The sequence below is a fragment of the Mercenaria mercenaria genome, chromosome 5 (genome assembly GCF_021730395.1).
Source record: "Mercenaria mercenaria strain notata chromosome 5, MADL_Memer_1, whole genome shotgun sequence".
NCBI lineage: Eukaryota > Metazoa > Mollusca > Bivalvia > Venerida > Veneridae > Mercenaria > Mercenaria mercenaria.
In genome coordinates, this window is record NC_069365.1 from 40,033,063 (window position 1) to 40,059,242 (window position 26,180).

Here is a 26,180-nt window from a genome sequence, read left to right on the forward strand (position 1 = left end):
CATAACCAGAAACTTGGTCTGTCTTCTACTACTGCTCAAGACAATATTTAGCAAACGAAGAGAGCAAAAAAAATCTCAAATGACCTGAAGTCTGATTTTAGAAAATGTCAGTTTGTCACGGGGTATCGAAAGTAAACTGTCTTAATTATAAAGTTTTATATAAACGGTCGGAAGTTTTATTGCCGAGGAGACCTGGTTTCGCCCGACCCAAGACATTTTTTATTGATATAGTATTTGTGTGTCTCAAAATGTGGGTACTTACATTTGTCCTTGTCCGTACGTCCGTCCGTCCGACTTTGGGTCGTGCATATCGCAAAAAGTGTTTAACCAAGAATCGTCAAATCTCATTGCATGGATTGTTATTCAGCATGTAAAATTACGCACCTGGGTCCGTTTCACATAGTTCGTAACTTTCATCCTAAGTTCTCTCCTAAGAATGATTTTCAAAACACATTTCTTTCATGGGGTATCACTTGTATTAACTTTAAACAATGTCTTTAATTCAATTTCAGGACAAATCTAACTTATTATTGTTCGTCGCAGCTTCTAAAAATAGACGTAATTATAGTTAAAATATATGTCCGTGAACCACCTTACTCCAAAGTTCTAACTTTGTCCTAAGTTAGTCGAAGGCCTTTCACGATGATAATGAGCATATGATAAAATGGTCATCGATATAAAAGACCATATTTAGGCCTAGTTATGGTATCCAGAACTAGTCCTAAGTATGCTTCGTGAAACGGTCCCTTCAGTTTAAATTGGGTTTTCATACAGCCAGGCCAGTGTTATCGCCATTGACTTATTCAAGAATGCATATAAGGGCCACAGAGTTTGTGTCGCATGTATCTCGAAACTATTTGACTTAGGGTTATGAAACATAAAAGGGATATTATTCCGCATGTGAAATTGCGCATCTGTAGTTTTGTTTGGAATTTCACTCAGCCAGAGTTATGGCCCTTGAATTAGTCAAAAATATACTTTAAAGAACATAAGATATTGTGTCGCACTTCCTTTAAAAGGTATTTGACCTAGGATCATGAAACATTATTGGAATATCTTTTTCTTAGACATAAGAGTTATTACCAAAACGACAAATAAATAAAGTTGTGCACCTGGTGTTTTGTTTGGTATTTCGCTAAGCCAGACAAGAGTTAGCGACATCTATGGTCTTTGACTCGATGAAAAAAAAAACACAAAGTATTTAAAAGTTTGTCGCATATGCCTTAAGAAATACTTCACCTAGAGTAAAATATTATTCAGCATGCGGATTTGTGCACCTGACTTTCTTTGGTGGGGTGTGCGTATTTGCGTATTTCACTATTTGCAATACCAGAGTTATGACCCTTGACTTGGTCAAAATTATGCATCAAGTGTACAAAAGTGTGTGTTCTTTGCCACATGATTGCAAGAAGTATTTGAACTGGAGTGTCATATACGCCCCTGCAGACTAGATCTAACTTGTTTTGTAACTGCTTCGTGTAAAATTGCCTATAAAATCAAATACATTAGTTATTTTAGACCACTAAATACACTTTCTAAACGACTTTTGCTTCGCTCTGAATTTTCCAGAATAATCTGTAATGAAATTGATATTATTGTGGCTCAATCACATGATACGCACGTGACTTTTATATGTATTCGATAATTTTGGAAGTATTCCAAATGGAACATAATGAGAAATCCCCGGATGTGGACGTCATAGTAAAACAAAACGGAAAAGATACAAATACATAAATTACGTCTTTCAATCAAATTTTTTTAAGTTTAAACTGTGATATTTCATTTAAGTGACTTTCAAAGTGTGTGTATAATGTCAACACCAGCAAGGAGAAGATTAATGAGAGACTTTAAAAGGTAAATTATGTGTGACCTACGGTTTGTTTTTAGAAGAAAAAATGGCTGACGCTGACTAATTAGACTAATGATACGTAAATAATATATTATATTTTGTGTTATAACTAGCGTAACACTGTATATTTACAGATTGCAGGAAGATCCACCTGCTGGTGTCAGTGGAGCGCCAACAGACAACAATATCATGTTATGGAACGCTGTTATATTTGGGTAAATGTTATAAAATTCTAGTTCATTCCAAGAAACTGAAAGTGATGTCATTTGTGGTTTTCCATCTTCCTATCTATCTTCCAATTTTTATAGAACCCTTAATTGGCACACCATGTCACAAAGGGTGTTAAAGGAAAAGTAGAAGAAATTAAAAAATATTTACAATGTTCAAATGTAAAATAGTCTGTCAATAGATCTACATAGCTTATGTTGTCTTTCAAAATTTATGTAACACCGGCACAATAAAATCTGTATCTGGTATACTAAAAAAGTATTGTTAGCTCGACTATATGAGGTATGGAGAGCTGTCCTACTCGACCCGGCATCAGCGTACTTCCGCTGCTCCGCATCCGCACCTTGGTTCAAGTTTTGTTGCACTTTCTCTTTATCTCTGTAAATTAATTCTTTGATGGATTTGTTTCAAACTTAAAATAGTTATTCCTCATCATCACCCACATCATATGGCACAAGGTGCATAACTGGCACCAATATTTCATGAATTATCTCCCCTTTTTACTTAGAATTTAAGGTTAATTTTGATGCATTTTCACTACCCGTTTCTCGTATTCTCAGGGTTTCTCATATTCTCGTTTTTTGCTTTAAAGTTGTCAAATAGTTTATTGTTTGTTATTTTCTACACAGGAATGGTACAAAACTGACACACTGAAAATTTCAATTGATTTGAATGCTAGTTGACGAAACTATCGGCATTTTACAGAATTTTCAAGAAAATCCTTATTTTTTTCTGGTGGTGTTAGCAAATTTGCCATAAATTATTCATTATGCAATTAATTGTCATATTTCTTGATGTATTTACTACAGATTATACCTTTTTATTCCACAATGGTAATTTTAATGCTTTAAATTCTACAACTTATTTGTGATGGAAAGTCAAATCTAAATCCACAAGAATATGAGAAACTCTTGGTCCATTTCTGCGGGTGAGGGTGGTATCAAATACTGTAACAAAATAATTAAATGGGATAATTTCTGTAACATTTTATAGCTCCATCTGAAAGACAAATGAATTTTCTACAAAATAACACATAAATGCTGTTTAAGAAATGGTTAATCTGTTACTGGGAATAAAAACAACCCCTTAGACCCCCGAGAATATGAGAAAACAGGATATATCTCAGTTTACTAAATGGATTTGATTCAGACTTGAAGTAGTTGTTCCACATCATCACCCACATCATATGACACAAGGTGCGTAACTCTTGTGCCAATCTTTTATTTATAATGCCCACTTTTTGCTTAGAATTATACTTATTTAGTGTTTTGATACACTTTATCTTTATTTCCCTTATTAATTTTTTTTGACACAGTCTCAAGCTATTATGCAATATCTTCAGGGCACTGGACAACTTTTGGGGACTGGTACCCATACCCTCAGGAAGGGGAATTTTTCGACATTTTAAGACAAAAAGGGGAAGTTTAAGCCATGTATATGTAACTACTTTTCACACTTATTAATACTGTTTTCAATCATTTCTAACTGATGTGACTATATTGCAACAGTAATCTTCCTTAGAGGCACTATATAATATTAAAAGAAAGAGTTAATATCTATTTGTGTCAAACAACCTATCATCAGGGGAATTTTCTTCTGAGAAAGGGGAAAAAAACATATTATTTTAGGAGGGGAATGGTACCCATATTCGGTCCCAAAAATGGCCAAACGAGCGCCCTGATCTTCATCCACCATTGGAGTCATAAAAACACTCCAGAGTCCAGTGACAGCGACAGCTCAAGCTTCCTCACATGTGCCCAGTCTCACTAACCAAATCGAAATAGTCAAGCGCGCTGTCTCCTGTGACAGCTCTTGTTTTGTTTCATGATAACTTGTATGCATGTCATTGTGCATGAAAAGAGTGCTATATAAATGTTGTATGATATATATATATATATATATATATATATATATATATATACAAATAAAAAAAAGTAGGAAGGTTGTCAAATTTAAGGAAAAAAACAACAGTATAGAAGCTGGTTAAGGCTGTAGATGGTCAATATTTATGGCTTATGTCGGCCATACTAAATTCTTTTTTAGCTCACCTGTCACAAAGTGACAAGGTGAGCTTTTGTGATCATGCAGCGTCCGTCGTCCATGCGTGCGTAAACTTTTGCTTGTGACCACTCTAGAGGTCACATTTTTCATGGGATCTTTATGAAAGTTGGTCAGAATGTTCACCTTGATGATATCTAGGTCAAGTTCGAAACTGGGTCACGTGCGGTCAAAAACTAGGTCAGTAGGTCTAAAAATAGAAAAACCTTGTGACCTCTCTAGAGGCCATATGTTTCACAAGATCTTCATGAAAATTGGTCAGAATGTTCACCTTGATGATATCTAGGTCAAGTTCGAAACTGGGTCACGTGCGGTCAAAAACTAGGTCAGTAGGTCTAAAAATAGAAAAACCTTGTGACCTCTCTAGAGGCCATATATTTCACAAGATCTTCATGAAAATTGGTCAGAATGTTCACCTTGATGATATCTAGGTCAAGTTCGAAACTGGGTCACGTGGGGTCAAAATCTAGGTCAGTAGGTCTAAAAATAGAAAAACCTTGTGACCTCTCTAGAGGCCATATATTTCACAAGATCTTCATGAAAATTGGTCAGAATGTTCACCTTGATGATATCTAGGTCAAGTTCGAAACTAGGTCATGTGGGGTCAAAAACTAGGTCAGTAGGTCTAAAAATAGAAAAACCTTGTGACCTCTCTAGAGGCCATATTTCTCAATGGATCTTCATGAAGTTGGTCAGAATGTTCACCTTGATGATATCTAGGTCAAGTTCGAAACTGGGTCACGTGCGGTCAATAACTAGGTCAGTAGGTCTAAAAATAGAAAAACCTTGTGACCTCTCTAGAGGTCATATTTTTCAATGGATCTTCATGAAAATTGGTCAGAACTTTTTATCTTGATGATATCTAGGTCACATGTGCTCAAAAACTAGGTCACTTTGTCAAATAATAGAAATAACGACTTCATACTCAGTTCAACACTGGGTCATGTGGGGATAGGTGAGCGATTCAGGACCATCATGGTCCTCTTGTTTTAAGAAGTGTTAGTAAAGATGGGATATCAGTTGAAGAGTTATTGTGGTGGTAAACAGTCCATGGAAACATGAAAATTTGTACTAACCTTTTGAGACTGGGATTTACCTATAACTCAGCAGATGGGCATATTCACAGTGTGTATGCATATTGGATCCCTCTCTGTGGTAAATGAGAAAATGGATGCCTCTCTGTTCGCGCTAAGGACCTTGCGGTATTAATGAACACCAACAATGTTACATCAGGGAGCTCGGAAAATCAAAATTTTCGTCCTGAGCACACGTTTTTGCATAAAAACATTTGAACCACGAGAAGGCGTAGCTATATACCGTTGCTTGTTTTATCGTAACATTTGTTTTATCAGTTGACACAAGTCCAAGTGAAGATGGACTGTAGGCGGAGGGTACTGGCTCGGATGAACACCGTGCGATGTTTATGAAACAAGTACGACTTTCCTTGAATATAGCAAGTATCTAGTACCTTAGATGTTAAGCCGTTGGTCCCATCTTATTTGTAAATACACTTTATTTGGTTATTTTAATCGTGTTTTCTTAAAAACGCCCTTCTTTTGATTTCGTTAATGCACGGGATCCCTCTCTGTCAGCACAATTTTGCCTCACAGGATCCCTCCTCTGCATCTGGCACGGGAACCCTCTGGGACACAATTAATTTTCAGTCAGCACCGGCGCCATCAGTGTTAAAATTATAAGAAAAAGCAGCACAATAATTATAGGTCGGGAAATACGCACAAGTTCTGCAGTGGAGATATTGCGTGACTAGGAGCGAAATATATTGCGCGACTTTAGAAGCACGATATTTTTCCGCTAAAGAACGAGTGCATTATTCCCGATGCAAAAATAATAACCTTTTTATTATATAAGCATGTACATGTATAAATGTAATGTAACTATTATAAATTTGTTCAATAGCCTGAATAAGATTGACAATACTGAACTAAATAAAAGAATAAATTACGTCACACACCCAATATGTAGAGACCGTACCATAGCTCTTCGCATACTTTGATTTTTCAAACTAAAGTGATTTTTACTAGTGCACCGGTTACGATAAAAATGTAAACAACGGACTCTGTCTATGAAACTTTGAAATGAATGAATGACAGTCGATCTCAGTCATAATACTGATTGACAGTGAATGCTAATGACTCCATGTGTTGCAGAAAGGTATTTAGTTTGTAACTGTAATTTCCCATCAATTGAAATCCTCTCAAAACTGGTAAAATAATTACTTATATTTGGACAAATCTCATCGTCTTTGCCGTTCGGCAGCTGCAAAAAGGGCAAATATAAAAGATTCAGTGTAAGTAATATTTCACTGGTACTGCCAGTTAGTAAGTTCATACTCTGAACAACACGCCAGAGAAATTTGGGCAGATTTGACCAATTATGACGTTGGCAGCATTAGATTATATTTTTTCTTTACACAAAAATTGCCGTTAGGTAACAAAACGAATACGCCGATAATCCGGAGTTCACCGATTATTGTTCCAGTTCACGCAGTGTAATCCAGCAATTAAACTGCATAGCTATTAGCTACTGCTGTTATAGGGAAGTGGTAGAGTGTCTGCCTTAGGGGTGAGAGGTCCTGGGTTCGAGTCCCAGTTAGAGCTTAACTCTATTTAGATTCTGCTAAAGCATAGTTTTGCTGTTAATAGACTGTTCCAGATGTTCTAAATTTTTAGCACACAGTATCATGGATCAGTATTTAGCAATCTAGATCAAAGTTGAATGTTAAATCAAATGCACCCAATTAGAAAATATTGACTATATTATGTCCCTTTGATGTCTATGCTCTCCATGTTCAAGAAGAGTTACATTTCCTTAATCACAAAATTTTCGTTATCATGAAAATATTAAATGCTCATAACTCCGCACTTCTGGTTAAAATATTGTCTATATTTCTGTTTTTGAGAAATATATGGACATTTCTCTTCATTTCAAAGCTTTTTAACTTCAAACCTATGATTTGAAAAACTTAGGTACTATCTCTACAATATGAAAGCTAGGCGTCAGTGTATTGAAGCATATTGACGTTTTCTGTACCATTGTAACTTATCGGAGAATAGAAACGAGTATGTAATAATACAGACTTTTGTGCTTGGACGGACGGGTGTTTGTTATGATACAGATGTGTCGCTGAAATGCCCCACTTTCAGATTAATTAGCTATATGCATGAATAGCCCCAATTTGTATCAAATCAAATTATACAGATTCTAGTATTTGAGTATCACTAAGGTAAAGGTAAATTTGATAATAAAATTTAACTATGCATGTAATGTGAAATTGCTAATTTATTTTCAATTTAAAAGCATAATTATTAAGGGAAGTAAAAATACCACAATTTATTTCCCTTAGAAAAGATTGTTGTTCTCAATAAGAATACCATCTCAAAATTCTAACATTGAAGTTGAGGGTGCAGGTGCAGATTGAAAATTTTGTCAAAGAGGGTTCCTGTGCCGGGTGCAGAGAGTCAAGAGGGATCCTGTGAGGCAAAAATTGCACCGACAGAGAGGGATCTCGTGCATTAATGAAATCGAAAGTAGGGCGTTTTTTAGGAAATATGATGAAAATAGCCACACAAAGTGTATTTACAAATAAGATTGGATCAACGACTTCACATCTAAGGTACTAGATACTTGCTATATTCAAGGAAAGTCGTATTTAAGTTTCGTAAACACCGCATGATTTTCATTCGAGCAAGTATCCTCTGTCTACATTACATCTTCGTTTGGACTTGTGTCAACTGATAAAACAAATGTAACAATAAAAAAGCAATGGTGTATAGCTACGTCTTCCCGTGGTTCATATGTTTTTATGCAAAAACTTGTGCTCAGGACGAAAATTTCGATTTTCCGAGCTCCCTGACGTTGGAGTTCATTGTTTACCACAAAGAAGGTCCAGTGCGTGAACTGAGAGGGATCTGTTTTCTCATTTAATTACCACAGAGAGGGATCCGATATGCATACACACCGTGATATTAGGAGGCTCTCCCAAATTAGTGAGGTAACCTGGGGATGATGACATACAAAATGGAGAGCCTACAGTCAATACAATGAAAACAGAGTCTGCACCAATGTGTGACTGCATCTTTAAGGGGTTGAGAGTTTACTTTGACATTTCTTTGAAAGAATCCGAGAGTTTGGTTTGTTGACCTGGTGTTTTCTGATGATAAAATACTAAAATGTGCATTGTTTTTGCTTGCATCTTGACCATGAGGAATGTATTTATGTCTTAATTATTTTTGCAGCCAGTGTTGAAAAACGTCATTTCTTTAGTAATTATGTCTCCCCCTCCCCCCACACTGGGCGAGACATATTGGTTTTGCCCCGTCCGTCTGTCACATACCCTTTGACCTAGAACCGTCAAACTTCATAGGGTGGCCGGGCTTATGGAATAGACAACCCCTTTTGTTTTTGGGGTCACTCCCATCAAAGGTCAAGGTCACAGGGGCCTGAACATGGAAAACAATTTCCGATCAATAACTTGAGAACCACTTGACCTAGAATGTTGAAACTTCATAGGATGATTAGTCATGCAGAGTAGATGACCCCTGTTGATTTTGGGGTCACTCTGTTAAAGGTCAAGGTCACAGGGGCCTGAGCATGGAAAACCATTTATTGAGAACCACTTGACCCAGGATGTTGAAACTTCATAGGATGATTAGACATGCAGAGTAGATGACCCCTATTGATTTTGGGGTCACTCTATTAAAGGTCAAGGTCACAGGGGCCTGAACATGGAAAACCATTTCCGGTCAGTAACTCGAGAACCACTTGACCCAGAATGTTAAAACTTCAATACAGAAAATGGAAATCCATTTCCGGTCAATAGCTTGAGAACCATTTGACCTAGAACCATCAAACTTCATAGGGTGAAAGGACTTACAGAGTAGATGACCCATATTGTTTTTGGGGTCACTCCATCAAAGGTCAAGGTCACAGAGGGCTGAACATAAAAAACTCTTTCCAGTCAATAACTTGAGACCACTTGTTCCAGAACGTTGAAACTTAATAGGATGATTGGACATGCAGAGTAGATGATCCCTACTGATTTTGGGGTCACTTGATCAAAGGTCAAGGTCACAGGGGCCTGAAACATGGAAAACCGTTTCCAGTTCATAACTTGAGAATGCACTAGGCCCAGAATATTGAAACTTAGTAGGAAGATTGGACATGCAATGTAGATGATCCCTATTGCAGCCAACCATCAGTGTCTCTTTGTCTCTTTGGACATTCGCTCCTGTCCCCTAATGGCCCTATTGACTTCTTGCCTATACGGACATGCGCTTTTCTACAAAAGCATCTAGTCACCATTAGTTTCCATTCAATTCAGATGAAACATGAAATGGACAAGCACTTATTGTGTGCATTGTGTACTCAACTCCAACGTTCTCCATCTAGTTTAGATGAATTTGGTATACCGGTATATCTGTTATCATCTGCATACTGTCTCTACTCTAATGTCAGGTTTTATTTCTTTGGTTATGGACGTTTTTTGGACTTTAGACAATTACATAGATCTGTATTCACCTCAGTTTCCATCCAGCTCGGATAAATCTTGGTATCTTATCAGCATGAAGTGGATATGCTCATATTATTGTGCTTTACTAGTAGATGTCTCACAGGCTCAGCTCGAAAGTTTTTTTAGCAACTTTCAGAACTTAAGTAAAATACACAAAAGTCATGTAATTAGAATATCACATGAGAAAATAGCCATATTTCAAGACAGGCAGAGGAACATAACAGTTGTTTCATCAGTATTTTATTTTAGCTGTATTTCCATCTTGCCTTGTTTTACTGTCATTCTCTTTACAGGTTCACAACAGCTTATTCTAAATCTAGCAAAACTTGAATCGTTTCATGTTGTTTTGATGACTGAAGAAAAACAGTTTAAGAATCTATGAATAAACGCACAATGTAGAAATAAAAGTTATAAGTATTTTTCTTCGGATAAATACTGATACCTAATCATATATATATATATATATATTATACTGGTATGTACAAATATCTTGTTGCAATTCTGTATGCAATGTTCATTGACATGAACCTTTCAGTGCACTATTGTGCTCAAGTTGTTGCTTAAATTAAGCAATAATATATTAGCATCGGAATTATACAGGAACTACATATTTTGAGCCATAGTTTCCTGTTACTACTGTCAAAGTAAAGGTAGTTGTTCTACATCAGCAAACTTTATTGCAAGCAGCAAGTAGTATATTATACAGTGATATACAAATTTTTAAAGTGATATATTAATAAGGAAAAGAGATATGACAACTGTATGACTCATTCTAGATCACCTCTCTTAGTCCTAAAGTCAGAAGCTTTTCATTTTTGTTTAATACTTTATTTTGCCAGTTTGCATGATATCTTGACAATTTTTTTTTGAATTACTGAATTATTGTACAATTTCCTTTTTTTTTTTCAGGCCACACGATACTCCATTTGAAGACGGAACCTTCAAATTAACTATAGAATTCACAGAAGAATATCCTAATAAACCTCCTACAGTACGATTTGTTTCTAAAATGTTTCATCCAAATGGTAAGTGGGCTTATTTCTGAATTTACAATTTTTTCCAAGTGTTGATCTTGGGAGTACCATAAGTTTTTTTTTTTTTAGCATACAACTAACTATTTGTATCTCAGTCAGTAACAACTGCATATGTGTTTAGTTGAAACTTAACACAAGGCATCCTTCTCTTCAAATTTGCAAGTTAGATAATTTGGTTGGCCTTTAATAATAGCCTTTTTGCTAAGTGAATTTTATTTAAGTTTTGTACAAGTTGTTATAACTACCATAGAAAAGTTTTATTCATTATAAAATAATTCAGCTACCTAAGTCTCCTCTGAGAGTCTGATTAAAAAGGTAGGTTGGTAGGTTTTAAAAATGATTGGGATGCTAATTCTGATATAATGTAGAATAGATCAAAGTATAGTCTTTTTATACTAATTATGAATACAGCAAAACTTCAAACATGATTCTAAACTTTTCTTTGGTCATTTATCAGCACTGTACTTTTGCAGTCCTCACTAGGACAATTAATAAGTGTTTTTATGGAATATAATTGTTCTATACATTCTTTATTTTGTTTCAGTTTATGCCGATGGAAGTATATGTTTAGATATTTTACAAAATAGATGGAGCCCTACTTATGATGTTTCTGCCATTTTAACTTCTATACAGGTAATATAGCATATAATTTTTCTGTCTTTCACTATAAATGAAATATATTTTTTATTGAAAAACAAAGAGCTGATTTAAACTGAAATTTATCTAAATTTTACATCTCTGATAGGGGGTACATTGTATGCAGAACATCAGAAAAAAACGTACCATAGCATAAATAAGTTTTGTACTCATCAATGTATTTCACATCTGTCTGTCTGACATGTTTGGATACTTTAAGTCTGCTATTACTGAAGCACCAGATTTGAATTCTGCCAAATGTAGCAAATTGGTAAATTTCAGGCATGATAATAAATGCTCCCCAGTTAGCATTAGTGGAAACAAGTTTTCTTTGGCATTTGTTAACAAAGTAAAACCTCTTAGTTGTTAAATTGGTAAAAATGATTGGTGATATTTATCATATTGACTAATGTAAGAATATGCTAGGCTACAAATCACCTAGGAGAAACTATTAAAAGTTTTTATCAGTTGGTGTTTACATGTTTATATCAGTTAGTTACTATATTATATGTTGTCTATTGTTTACAACAGGTATTGCATGTGTTCAATGTGTCATCCTAAATGTCATCACCATCATCATTCCAATAATAAAACAAATTAACCACTGCTTTTAATATTGAAATGTCTATACATTTCCCCTCACTCCTGTTAAATTACATGTATATTCTTCTAATTACACATCAGTGAGTTCATCAACCTAGAATTATTGTCAGATTGTCTGATACAACTAAATTATCTTTTAGGCAAGTTAAAAACAACTGACAACAGTATTGCTTATGTTTCCATTAATAGACCAGCATATTACATTGGTTATGAAATGATTGCATTTAGGAAAACAGACTAAAGTTCTTTGTTTAGAAGCCTCTTTCTGGAGAAATGTGACCTTGACAGTATTTTTTGAGGTCCAAGATTTCGAAGAACGAGATTTTATTCCAATCTTCATAAATGATAGTTATTGAGAGTGACTGAATTCTGTTTTTTCAGCCATAATCTTATTTTTCTTCCATGTTTTTTTTTTTCTTCTAGTCTCTACTTCACGATCCCAATCCAAATAGTCCAGCTAATAATGAAGCAGCCCAGTTGTATCGGGAAAACCGTCGGGAATACGAGAAAAAAGTTGCTGCAATAGTTCAAGAGAGTTGGAATGATGATGATGAAGATGATGTTGACAACGCATAGCATTAGCTGAAAACATAGACAAAACCTTTTTTGAAAAAAAATATAAATTTGTGGTGATGATAATGTAACACTTTGACGTCTTTCAAATGTTGAAAGATCTGCGACGGGAATTTTGTTGTGACCATACAACGTATATTCCAAGTTTTTAACACTGGAATATGGTACCCATAATATTCCATTTTTAACTGAATGTTAAGATGTTGCATTACTCAAAACTCAAGAACAGATGTGGTGGTTTTGAACAAAAAAAAAGTAAAATTTTATGATAGAATTTATCGGAAATATGATAAATTATTAAAAATATGCAGGGTTTTTCATCCTGTAGTCCAGATTTATTCAAGGCAGATTTGTTTTGTTCCCTATATATACAGAAACTCTATTCTATTATGCTCTGGAAAAGTCCCTGTACTCTGATGAAGTTCATATTCTGATTAGTTTGAGTCTTTTGAGCGTCTTACTCTCTGTAAGATTATTGTACCATCTTTGCTGTTTTAATGTGAACTTTTCCTGACTGTACACTCCTTTAGTCTTTGTAATACAGTTTTCAACACTAACTATATGGGCATTTGTTTTGAAGAACCATTCATTTCTTGGCTTAATTCATGTGCCATTGTTTGAGTGAATGAAGTATGAGTTTTATGTCAGAAAATCTGTTTCCTGGTATTGTTAACATAAAAACACCTGTGAAAATGTTAAGCCTTGTATAATCACATAAACGTTTGAATTTGAGAAAATGTTTCAAAATTGGAGAATGGCGAGGTGGTAATGTTTTGTGTAAATGTTTGGGTTTAAGGAGTTGCTAGGGGGAAAACGGACACAAAATATCAGATATTGCGACATATAAACCTTGTTCATTTAAACTTAAGAAATTCCATATCATTTTCAGTTGTTTAAGTATAACTTGATTTAGTGGTTTGCAAGAATGATGTCTACTTCATTTTCAATTTACGATTTTTAGCTCACCTGTCACAAAGTGACAAGGTGAGCTTTTGTGATCGCGCGGTGTCCGTCGTCCGTTGTCCGTCCGTCCGTAAACTTTTGCTTGTGACCACTCTAGAGGTCACATTTTTCATGGGATCTTTATGAAAGTTGGTCAGAATGTTCATCTTGATGATATCTAGGTCAAGTTCGAAACTGGGTCACATGCCATCAAAAACTAGGTCAGTAGGTCTAAAAATAGAAAAACCTTGTGACCTCTCTAGAGGCCATATATTTCACAAGATCTTCATGAAAATTGGTCAGAATGTTCAGCTTGATGATATCTAGGTCAAGTTCGAAACTGGGTCACATGCCGTCAAAAACTAGGTCAGTAGGTCTAAAAATAGAAAAACCTTGTGACCTCTCTAGAGGCCATATATTTCACAAGATCTTCATGAAAATTGGTCAGAATGTTCAGCTTGATGATATCTAGGTCAAGTTCGAAACTAGGTCAACTGCCGTCAAAAACTAGGTCAGTAGGTCTAAAAATAGAAAAACCTTGTGACCTCTCTAGAGGCCATATATTTCACAAGATCTTCATGAAAATTGGTCAGAATGTTCATCTTGATGATATCTAGGTCAAGGTCGAAACTAGGTCATGTGCCTTCAAAAACTAGGTCAGTAGGTCAAATAATAGAAAAACCTTGTGACCTCTCTAAAGGCCATATTTTTCATGGGATCTGTATGAAAGTTGGTCTGAATGTTCATCTTGATGATATCTAGGTCAAGTTCGAAGCTGGGTCACGTGCGGTCAAAAACTAGGTCAGTAGGTCTAAAAATAGAAAAACCTTGTGACCTCTCTAGAGGCCATATATTTCATGAGATCTTCATGAAAATTGTTCAGAATGTTCACCTTGATGATATCTAGGTCAAGTTCGAAAGTGGGTCACATGCCATCAAAAACTAGGTCAGTAGGTTAAATAATAGAAAAACCTTGTGACCTCTCTAGAGGCCATATTTTTCATGGGATCTGTATGAAAGTTGGTCTGTATGTTCATCTTGATGATATCTAGGTCAAGTTCGAAACAGGGTCATGTGCGGTCAAAAACTAGGTCAGTAGGTCTAAAAATAGAAAAACCTTGTGACCTCTCTAGAGGCCATACTTGTGAATGGATCTCTATAAAAATTGGTCAGAATGTTCACCTTGATGATATCTAGGTCAAGTTTGAAACTGGGTCACGTGCCTTAAAAAACTAGGTCAGTAGGTCAAATAATAAAAAAACTTTTTGACCTCTCTAGAGGCCATACTTTTCATGGGATCTGTATGAAAGTTGGTCTGAATGTTCATCTTGATGATATCTAGGTCAAGTTTGAAACTGGGTCAACTGCGATCAAAAACTAGGTCAGTAGGTCTAAAATTATTAAAATCTTTTGACCTCTCTAGAGGCCATATTTTTCATGCGATCTGTATGAAAATTGGTCTGAATGTTCATCTTGATGATATCTAGGCGAAGTTCGAAACTGGGTAACGTGCGGTCAAAAACTAGGCCAGTAGGTATAAAAATAGAAAAACCTTGTGGCCTCTCTAGAGGCCATATTTTTCATGAGATCTTCATGAAAATTAGTGAGAATGTTCACCTTGATGATATCTAGGTAAAGTTCAAAACAGGGTCATGTAGCTTCGAAAACTAGGTCAATAGGTCAAATAATAGAAAAACCTTGTGACCTCTCTAGAGACCATATTTTTCAATGGATCTTCATGAAAATTGGTCAGAATTTTTATCTTGATAATAACTAGGTCAAGTTCAAAACTGGGTCACATGAGCTCAAAAACTAGGTCACAGATAATAGAAAAAAACGACATCATACTCAAAACTGGGTCGTGTGGGAAGAGGTGAGCCATTCAGGACCATCATGGTCCTCTTGTCTAATGAAGTTAACTTCAAGGAGAAAGTGACTTTACTTTGATGGTCATTAGTAAAGGGGCTATTTGTGTGAAGAAAATTGTATGGGAAGTCCGGAGAATATTTATGTTTATCTTTTTCTTACTTGCTAGTCTTTACTGGATGAGCCAAACCCCAACAGTCCAGCGAATAACCTTGCTGCGCAGTTGTATCAAGAAAACCGTCGTGAATATGAAAAGAAAGTTAAAGCTGTGGTCGAGGAAAGCTGGATATATCATGGGGAAGTGGCCAGTTGAAAAATTTTAATGATATTATTGGTAGAATAATTTAACTTCAGAGAGGTGATATATAATAATAACAAGCTGTGAAAACAGAAAGCTCACATTGCTCTTATATAGAAACAAGTGCGTACAAAGTACAAAAAGGGACTTTAGGGTTAGGGCTATTTTTGTGTTTATATGTTTTATCTTTTAATTTTGTTTGAACAAAAGATTTTGCTGTACACAGAAGACAATGTAACTTGAAAAAGTAACATTTGCATATTTTAATTTTGTAATGGTTGGCACTGGAGTATTTTTGCGTAAATTCCCAGTTTTGCGTAAAAGTAATATTTTCAGATGTATAGCCTAAAGACATATGTAGCGACATTATGGCATACTTCCGTCTAGTATCCAAAAAAATACCATTTTGAAATGGTATTAATGACATTTGTCCTTTTTCGATTGGCATATGTGAAAAATATTTTTTCATAGGTGGAAGTTTATTGAGAGACATGTTATATAGGGTATAAAAGCTAAGGTTTACAGCTTACAGCTGATAAATCGGGCTGTCTCTATATTTGCATAACTCAAGTGAATACTGTTGAGTCAAGTTTCATTTTTGTTAAAATTTATATTACTTGTTATGGTTTTATATTTTGTCTGTATTTTGACAACAGTGTTTTTTTGTTCAGAGATTTGATTTTTGTAAGGGTAGTCACAAGTAAGTGTCACTAGTGTCTTTTTATGGGAGTATGGGGAGGGGTCAGGAAAGGTTTGGGGGATGTTACAAAGGGACAGGGGAAACTTGGGCATACTATAAACCTGTGGTACTAACTGCCTTTCTGCCCAGATGTTTGGGCATCTGCCTCTGTATTGTATTAAAGTATTTATCTGTGCTTTTGTTATTGACAGAATAGTAAAAATTGTTAAGTTACTGTAGATGTAGGGTTTTGTTTGCAATGCTTTTAAATCCGAGAGTAAAGAAAGGGAACAGCCTCATTTAGCTTTTGAATCCTGAATCTAGTTAACATTCATTGTCAAGTTGCAGTGTTTACAATTGTTTTGCATTCAAGTGGTTGAGGTTGATTTCAAATTACTTGCCCCTGACTTGGGAAGACATCCTGCTAGCCTGTGGAAGGTCGTTGATTCTAGCCAGATACTGGCTGTGTTTGAAATAATACTTCAAGAGGCACCAGTATTCTTCCTACACCATTAAAGCTGGAAAAGTGCGAAATGTCTAGAATTGTGTCAGTGCGACTTTTAAAGAAATGCACGACTTATGAAAATTAGTAACAATAAAATCATTGCAAGTATCACCATATCTACAGTTATGTTATAAAAGCTATGTTGTGCTACTGCATTGTGAATTACTGACTGAATTGATGATGTTTTATGACATTTGTATGAAAAATATAACCATTGCCTAGGGCATGTGTAATGTACTACCGTATTAACTATTTTTCTGTAATAAAGTCGAAACCTTAATTGTTTATATTGAATTGGCTGGACATTCATTTGTTATTTTTGTATTTATGGACTTATAACTTTTCAAATTAGAAAAAAGACATACACGCACTTAATATATGAATAAAAGTGTCATGATTTAAAAAAAATGTGAAAAACCAGCTTTTAAATGACTTGTATTGTATGGACTTTGAATTGTTCAGGACTGGTCCTGCATCAAAATTATAATTGTTTACCTTTGTCTGTTGGTAATATGTAAACCTGATGCAAAAAATGTTAAGTTCAAAAACAGAAAAGAAAATTGAGTTAATAATAATTACTATTCCCATGCAGTTTTAGGAAGTAAAGTGTTATGAAACGGTAAATGTAATTTGGGTAAAGTGTATTGACACTACTTGCCAACAATATGAACTCTTGTTAAAAGCAGTGAGTCAATGTATTTAGATATTCAGGAGCCTCTGTGACTGAGTGGTTAAGGTTACTGATTGAATCATTTCATTTTACCCACTGTGGGTTCGAAACCTTGCTTTGTGTGTAGAATTATTTCTTTGAGGAAGCCATCCAGCTGTTTAGGTTATTGTTGTTTGTTCTACCCAAGTGCCTGCCTTTGCCTGAAATAATGCAAGGAGGGACTTCTGGGATCTTCTCTACCCTGAAAAGCTGGAAAGTTAACAAAAAGTGTCCATGTGACATTATTATGATTATACCCAACAAAAATGAAAAATCTGTGAGGAATGCCTTGCCTTTCTGAAGGTTTGGTCCAACACTTGTAAGTTATTAAGGACTATTTACTATTAAAGTTGTGACTGTTCAGCTTATTCAATATAACAAAGTGTGAGTGATTATAATTGTACAGCTATATGTTTTTCCTAAATGTTTCATTGTGATATAAAGGTTCATCTTTAGGAAACACATTTCGTTGTTTTGTAATGTTTTATTTTATCTGGTATACTAATTGGTTATACCAGTACCATTTTTGAATAAACATCTTTATTGTAAATTATGTGTTTTAGTTGTTTGTTTGCTTTTTAGTCCCACACTTCTTCCTCAAAATCTGGATCTTGCATCATGCTTGGTATTTTAAGGTGATTAACCCTTACCGTGCTGGACACGATTGATTCTGCCTTTGCGACCAGTGCAGATCATGATCAGCCTGCACATCTGTGCAGTCTGATCATGATCTGCACTGTTTGCTATTCAGTCAGTATCTACCTGGTATGCACCCCTTTTAACAGTTAATGGTACTGTCCAGATTGCAAGATTGACCAGTTCATTATAGAAATTTAGCAGGGTAATGGTTAATTAAGGACCATACTGAGATACATATCCTTTTACTTTGCTGCCTTGTTGCTGTGGCAGTAAATATGACAAGAAGAGGGGCTATATTGTTTGGCTCATGAATGATCAGCAGACCATTAAATTTCTGTTTCAAGGTTAATGTCTGGAGAATGCCTTGTCTCACAATTGTCAATTTTTTTGTATGATTGCCTGTGGTCAATAGATCACCCTTCTTGTTTTGGTGATCAGTAGGTCAGAGATCAAGGTCCCAGTGATCTTGAGACTGATGATGGTTTCATTTCAGTATCAGAAGAATGCTTTGGCCTACAGTTGTCAAACTTCATTGGATGATGCCTGTGGTTGGTAGATGCTCCGTACTGTTGTTTTTATGCCCCCATTTTCAGTGAGGGGCATAGTGTTGCTGCTGTCTGTATGTACGTACGATCCGAAATTTTGTCCAACACCTCCCACACTATTAGCCTGATTTGCTTCAAACTTTCACAAATGAACAAACTTGATGTGCAGATGACCATAAAGGAAGGAACTGTTTCTGTGACTATTTTTACAGCAGTTATGGCCCTTTGATAGCTTTGTTATATAGAATAGAGAGAAAAATCTTGCGTGTCCAACTCCACAAACGCCATTGAAAGGATATGCTTGAAAGTTTCACAGATGAAGGACCTTGATGTGAAGATGACCATAAATAATGGACTTTTTACTGTGGCTATTTTTTCTAGAATTATGGCCCTTCTGAATTTCACAAAAAAGGCCATAGTGAAGAAATTTGGTGTGTTCAACTCCTCATACACTTTTTGAAGGAATGAGTTCAAAGTTGCTCAGGTGCACAACCTTATTTGAATCTGACCATAAAGAATGGCGCAGTATGTGGGAGAATCTTTGTCCTATTGACACAGTTAAGCTTTGGATCAGTTTTTCAAAGGCCAAGTTACCCCAAGACTGAAAATTATTATTGTGCAACAAGTTTAGAATGCTTTGGTCTACAGATGTCAAACGTCATCAGATGATTGCCTGTTGAAAGTAGGTGTCCCCTTTAGTTTTACGGAGTCAGTAGGTCACAGTGATCTCGACAGACTAGAAATGGTATCCGCTCAGTAACATGAGAACCCATTGGCCTACTGCCTTTACAACTCGCAGGGTTTTTGTATGTGGTCATTAGATGTCTCTTAACGTTTTGGGAATCAGTAGGTCAATGGTCAAGATTATTGTAGTGATCTCGGGACGAATGGGACAGGCCATGGGGGTGGGCGTACAAGTTTAACAAATAGTTCTTTTGTCCATTTTACTGCCCATCTCTCCGTCACAAAGGTTGGAATCAGCCATATCTAAAAAGTACAAGAGATTTTTAGCTGGTCAGATTTTTGTTCTGGGTGAGCTTAGAGTAGGTGGATGGTTCGGCATCCATTGTCCTCTGTTATTATGCTTGTGTCCCCGCCCCCTCCCCCCCCCCCCACCCCATTTTTTTATTGCGAGAGTGGGGCACTTAAGATTTACCCTTGTCTGTAGATCTGTCTGTATTGGAGAAAACATATATTATTTATTGCTGTGATTTTTCGTCCGTCCGTCTGTCAGTCACACAAAGGATGGACCAAGATTATATTATACCATTTTTATGTTTTTGTTACATCTATATGGTGTGTGCTATAGCAACAAATATTTCTGGTAGGTGAATTTGATAGCCACGCAATGTTCTTGTTTAAATGGATAAGTTCTTTATGTATTTTTTTTTCAAAACTGAGAAAGATTTTTTTTTCAATAATAAATGTGATATTAGGTGAAAATTGAAACAAGGGTATTCAGTGAGTGCACCAAATGACTTTAATAGGAGTTTCGTTTAAGCTTTGTGTCCTGTTAAGATATATTAGGTTCAATGTCAGTAAAGGGTTCCAATAATACAATCCTGTTCCTAGTGTTTATTGCCCAAAAATTACACCACTTTACAAATGTTTGGTAACTGGGGATTTTCCCTGTATGTCTGATTTTCGTGCGTTTTACCACCAATCTCAGAATGACTGATATGCGCACCGCTATGCGCCATTTTGTATGGTGTCCTGAGATGGCACTTTTTCATGGAGTCTTCAGCAAAGTAGAGCAACAATGTGTTACATGTACTCATTTTTATTTCTGAAAATAGGTCTACTGTTACTTAATTTTTTTCATTTTTGTCATAGATTTTGTTTCGCTTTTTCTTGTTCTCTTTCAGTTCTTGTTGTTCCATAAGGTATAATTTAGCATATCTCACTGCTGGGGGGTCGTCATTAAGCAGGTCTTCGAGTAACATGTACTCCAAATCATGTATGTCTTCCTCGCGCCGTGTCAATAGCCGCTCGTGGTCCTGGGCAGGTAAACCGTTGTGCCGTAAGCATAGCCGCTTACATCTGTTGTAGGACCATAGCATCAGTGCATTGAATGGTACCAACTGAAATAATCAGACGAGCAGAACTACATAATGTTTAACTGTACCACTTACGTAATTGTAAGATATCTAATGATTATGCTTGGTCACTCTATTAAACATCAGTGTGTGCACTCGAAGTTTCGCCATTGTTGCCACTCGGACGGCAGTCATAGACGTCACGCATTTGTATAAATTACCTCCCCAAAAAAAAGCGATTTTTGCCATCAGAATAAAAGAAATATTGTTTTGCAAACAGTTCTTAATTAGCTAATTATTGTCATTTTTGCTTTTTGGGGTAGTCAATTTGAATGATGTCAAATGTTGCGGTGCACCGTAGGATATCGGCATTTATTTTCCTTATGATAGCCATTGGTATGTCAATGGCAAAAGCAAATGTTGCCGATATTTACGAATTGTGAAACTCCGAAGGCTCCACTGTATATATGACTGCACTAAAGTCTATCATGTCAACAAATTTTCTGGATTGGAGGGCGTAGAGCGCTCTTGACGCAAAATTGCATAATCACAGATCGAATCAGGCTGTAAATTATTATACATTTTTTGTAGCCTACATGTAATTTGAAATGAAATTAAGGCCAGTAAAGCTCTTTCGACTGATGTTAGAATAGGACTGAATTAACCAGTTTCTTAAACTTCTGACAAGATCACGGCCACGAATTCTCATGTAAAGATGGCGACAGTTAGCGAATATACATTTTCTCCAATCAAAGTGTTACTAGTATGCTCTGCTTGAGAGGATGGGGAACGAACCCAAGAGTCCTTAATTCTCTTATTACTAAGAATATGAAGCAAACGTGTGATAATAAAAGGGTGCCCCCTCATGCCCGTTTCAAAAGTCTAATGTATTTTTTGCCACCCACGCGGGTTTTGATTTCATAAGAAGTTTGAATCGTGTTGTCCTTCATCTATACGTCTGACATGAGGTCATAAGCTAACAATCAAATTTACCCATGAACGTATAAAGCTCAACGACTATTTAAGTAAAAACAGAAGCATACGTTAGATAAATCACCAGGTTATCCTTTGCATATCCATGAAAAAAGTCTTTAGATTAAAAGCAGTTTTTAGAAGGTAAACCATCATTCCGTAACAATATACAATAGATTGCAGATGATTTATACGAGTCTGTAAGACCGAGAACAACCTTACCCTTAGAGCGGCGGGTGCAAATCCTGCATACAGACCAAGAAACCATTGGTTTCGCCAAATATGTCCAAAACATTGTCTCAAAGATTTAACCTCGAAGTCCACTCCACCATGGTTCTCCAGATGAAGGGAATACGCCTGTAAAAAGGAACAGAAATGTTGACAAATAGTAATAAAATTCTATAACAACCGTAATGGCTGATGTTCATCTTATTTTGTGGGGGGAAAAAACCGTGCCGCCTGGTCCTGCTTTTTTATTCGTGTTTTTGCAAACAGCTGTCAGCGTTTGTATAAATATAGTGTTCTTTGGCTTTAATTGACCAATTCTTTCTACTTTGATCAATTATAGGATTTGCTGGTAGCAAGTAACCTATATCATCTGCCAGAATTCGAATACTTCACCTCTTCATCACTGTTTTTCACAGGAATAGGGCACGTGAGTAATCCATATGTGTCAAGTTTTTTTTCACGTTCAGTTGTAATAGGAAACCAAATACCTGCATTTTCTTTCGACAAGTATCCAGCGGATGAGTGGAAAGAAGGGAGATTAATGCGGCGGTCATGCCATGAGTAACTCGCTTCCCGTCCACTACACAGTCATTGATCACGCTGGGGACGTCTGCACTAAAAATGTATCTGTCCAACAACTCATATGTTAGAAAAAGCGACATCGTTGATGGTACAGTAGCTAAAAACATGAAAAAGAAGAAAAGACTTGATTAATTTAGATTTTCAGTAGTGAAAAAGCACAACTGATATAGAATAGTGCAGTTTTATCTGATTCACTATGGTGGTCTCATTTCTCTAAATATTATGAGCTTATTTTTTTTCTTTAGACTATTTCACTGGTTGAAAGCGTGGATTGAAATATCTGGCTAGATGGTAACCGTTAAGGCGGTAACATGGCTCTGCCGAGTCACCACAAAAACAAGTTTACCGGCGATACCAAGATAATTCCACAGAACCTTCTACGAGTTTTATTGCACACCGTATTCGTCAAATAATAGAAGAAATAAAGTAATAAAATGATTTTTTTTTTATTTCAAGCCCTATTTTATTAGAAGCGTATGAATTTACGCATTCATTCATTAATTACAGCACGAAAGTCATCTTACACCCGGGGTGTATGCTGAGTTTTCCAGCCTTAAGATTATGACTGGAAGGAGCTTGTCAGGAAAACAGTGTTAATCTATAAAGGTTAGGTGCAAAGATTAAAAGATGAAGATAAAAATAGAGTGAGAGAAATAGGAGAAGGACACGATAAGTTACTTTGTAGCTTTTTTTCATAATCCTCAATTCATTTGTAGAAATGTTGTATTATGTTATACTTATTTGAATAAAAATACTGTTTAAACTAAAATAGAGTGCAAAGGTTAAAAAATAAAAACAGCAAGTTACGAGCTAAGAAATGACCGTCACCAGCCTCTGGGTAAAGATATTGAAACTAGGACTAGACTGAATATGACTATGGAGACTGTTCCAGTAACGTATAGGTCTAGGGAAGAAGGGGTTCAGGTGATACTGAGTACGAGATTGGGGCATGAGGAAGTTCCAATTTCTAGTGGATATGAGGTGTTCATGGTCAACATAAACAAGCTAGTGTTGAATGTTATACAAGAACATGAGAGAGTTATTGACCCTTCGATGTTCTAGAGTTTTCCAGTGGAGGTTGTTTATCATTTGTGTTACACTGCTGGTGAAATCATAATTAGTACAAACATACCTGGCCGCAGCTCTCTGGACACTTTCGATGTTTCGGCCAGGGGTGCCAAACAACTGAGCAGTACTCAACTTGTGGTCTAACGTATGTGGTGTAAACAGCTTCTTTGACCTTTCTGTTTGAAGTTTGATGTTTCTTTTGTAAATCTAAATGAATTGTTAGCTTTTGCTGTGATGTTGTTTATGTGCTGGGTCCAGTTTAAATCCTTAGAAATGGTCACCCCTACGGATATTTAGCTTTGTCATTGGTTTTAAGTGTGGTGTGTATGGGAAAATAGCAGGGTTTTTCTTCCTGTTGATCCTTAGGACCTCACATTTATCTGGGTTAAACTCTATAGCCCAGTCTCGTTCCCAGCTTTCAAGTCTATGTAGGTCTGGCGTCTGTTTTTAAGCTAATTGTCAAGTATACTATGGTGTCAGACCTAACTTTTGATGGATTCAGGTAAGTCATTTATATAGGTAAGAAAAAGGCAAGGACCAATGACGGAGCCGTGTGGAACACCCGATAGCACAGGAAGTTCATCAGATAGGTGACCATCAACCGCCACTCTTTGGGAACGGTTATGCAAAAATGACTTGGTCCAATTTAAGGTTTCTGGATTTACACCAAATTTACAGGGTTTGTGGATGAGCTTGTGGTGATCTACTTTATTGAAGGCTTTTGAGAAATCCTTTACAGTTACATCTGTCTGTTGACCTTTTTCAAGATTATCAAAAACTTCTTGTGTAAAGCTGACCATTTGGGTCTCACAGCTTCGATCTGACATAAAACCATGTTGGAAGGGGCTAAGAATACTATGTTAATCAAAATAGTTCATCAAGCTGGAGAGAATGATGCGTTCCATGAGTTTGGAAGCAATACAAGTGAATGAAACTGGCCTGTATTTGCTGGGTTTGAATTAAGGGCTTTTCTTACCTAATAATGCCGCCGACAGCCCTTTCCATAATGACCTGACGCCTTCAGTGTATATCATCATTCTCCAACAGTCTATAATACCTCTGTAGAATGAACGGCCCTTGTCAAACGGCTGGGCTATTAGCCGTGTCTTTACTGTATCTATAGGGTAGGTAACTATAGTTGATGCATAGCCCGCTGTAGCACTGGCAAGCGTTGTCTGAGTCATTGTCATTTCACCCGTCTCGCCGGCAAAGAATGTCTTTAGACTGAAGTATGTCGAAAACTGAATAATTGACGCAGGAAACATCTTCAGACAACTGGTCATATTTCCCTTGTAAAGGGCCCGTGAACCCTCTGTTTGTTTCACGTATTTTGCTAAGCTGAAAAGACCGCCGCCCAAATAAGCTCTCTGGTTGGCATGCGGTACCCCAACTTGGTACAATACCTTTGTTACATCCAGTGGAGCTGTTAATGTCCGAGACAAAATACCGCTAAAGGAGCCACAGATAGAATCTTGTGTAACTGTTAATCTTGTATCTCTACTAAACATAGCTATGTGTAACTGTTAATCTTGTATCTCTACTAAACATAGCTATACTCTTTAGAAGTTCGACTTTTCAAACAAGTGGTCACGTCAACTGGTTAATTTGTTGCCAGTTTCCACACTGACGCCATTGCCATGACGCGACGTCAATTTTTACTGAAAACGAGGCAAATTACTCCCAAAAGAGTCGAAATATTAAAACATTCTCGTAACGACTGAAAAAAATATTACCGTCGTAAAATTGTAGCGGTTCTCGTGTCGGATGGCCTCGGTAGCTCAGTTGGTAGAGCGTTGGCACGGTAAGCCGAAGGTCCGAGTTTCGAGTCCCGGTCGAGGCTGCACATTTTTCCTGAGACTGTAACATCTGTAGGTTCTACCGGGATGTTCATCCTTGGAACCCATGCAGGGCGAAGCAGATTGGCTGGGGTGTGCAACTGAATTCGGTTAACACTCTGCGGCAGACATTGGCCAGGAGTGCCAATGTCTCGCAATAAGAGGGAAGGTGTGTAGCGGTTCTTGTGTCAGGTGACCTCGGTAGCTCAGTTGGTAGAGCGTTGGCACGGTAAGCCGAAGGTACGAGGTTCGAGGCCCGGTCGAGGCTGCACATTTTTCCTGAGACTGTAACAAAATAATGACCTTTTATTATATACATGTTTAGCCCGCTGATGTTTTGTTTTAATCTTATTCATAACTGACAATACATTCCTCTGAAAAAGAAATATTTATTTATTGGAGCATAAATATCTACTGAAGCATTTAGAGTAGGGAATGGTATTTTCGCCTTGTTACTCCTTTTCTGGCTAAACAGCATGCATGCAATTTACATGTTAAAACTTAGAAGACTAGCATATTTAATAAGTGCGAAAGTGAAAATAAATCGCGTTTTTCTAGCTAATATGCTAGTATAATTGGAGAAATGATAAAAATTCAGAAGATATTATTTTTAGTATTGTTGAACTTAAATTGCAAATATATAATCAGTTAGTATTTGTTGGTATGTCTATTTATTTATTTAGTTTACCAGTCCTTTAGACTTACAAAGTCTGTTGGGATTAAGAAATCTGTAATAATGATTATTTCTTTCTTCGTTCAGACACT

The 26,180-nt window shown here is 36.4% G+C and overlaps 2 protein-coding genes across 3 annotated transcripts; one reads left to right on the forward strand and one right to left on the reverse strand.

Moving 5' to 3' along the window:
* The first annotated feature begins 1,663 nt into the window (after positions 1–1,663).
* Positions 1,664–18,060, forward strand: LOC123556955 (ubiquitin-conjugating enzyme E2-17 kDa). 2 transcript variants are annotated; one of them, XM_045348076.2, is made up of 5 exons: positions 1,664–1,854; positions 1,984–2,064; positions 10,575–10,690; positions 11,244–11,332; positions 15,489–18,060. In XM_045348076.2, the coding sequence occupies exons 1-5, from the start codon at positions 1,811–1,813 to the stop codon at positions 15,630–15,632; spliced, it is 474 nt and encodes a 157-aa protein (XP_045204011.1). In that variant the 5' UTR covers positions 1,664–1,810; the 3' UTR covers positions 15,633–18,060. The 2 variants fall into 2 exon arrangements, with proteins under 2 accessions (XP_045204011.1, XP_045204010.1); XM_045348075.2 differs by lacking the exon at positions 15,489–18,060 and adding an exon at positions 12,362–14,968.
* Positions 18,061–20,443: 2,383 nt separating this feature from the next.
* Positions 20,444–25,226, reverse strand: LOC123558919 (solute carrier family 25 member 43-like). The gene is made up of 4 exons (XM_045350756.2): positions 24,557–25,226; positions 22,419–22,609; positions 21,925–22,059; positions 20,444–20,775 (listed from the first exon to the last, which is right to left on the reverse strand). The coding sequence occupies exons 1-4, from the start codon at positions 25,086–25,088 to the stop codon at positions 20,503–20,505; spliced, it is 1,131 nt and encodes a 376-aa protein (XP_045206691.2). The 5' UTR covers positions 25,089–25,226; the 3' UTR covers positions 20,444–20,502.
* Positions 25,227–26,180: the final 954 nt, after the last annotated feature.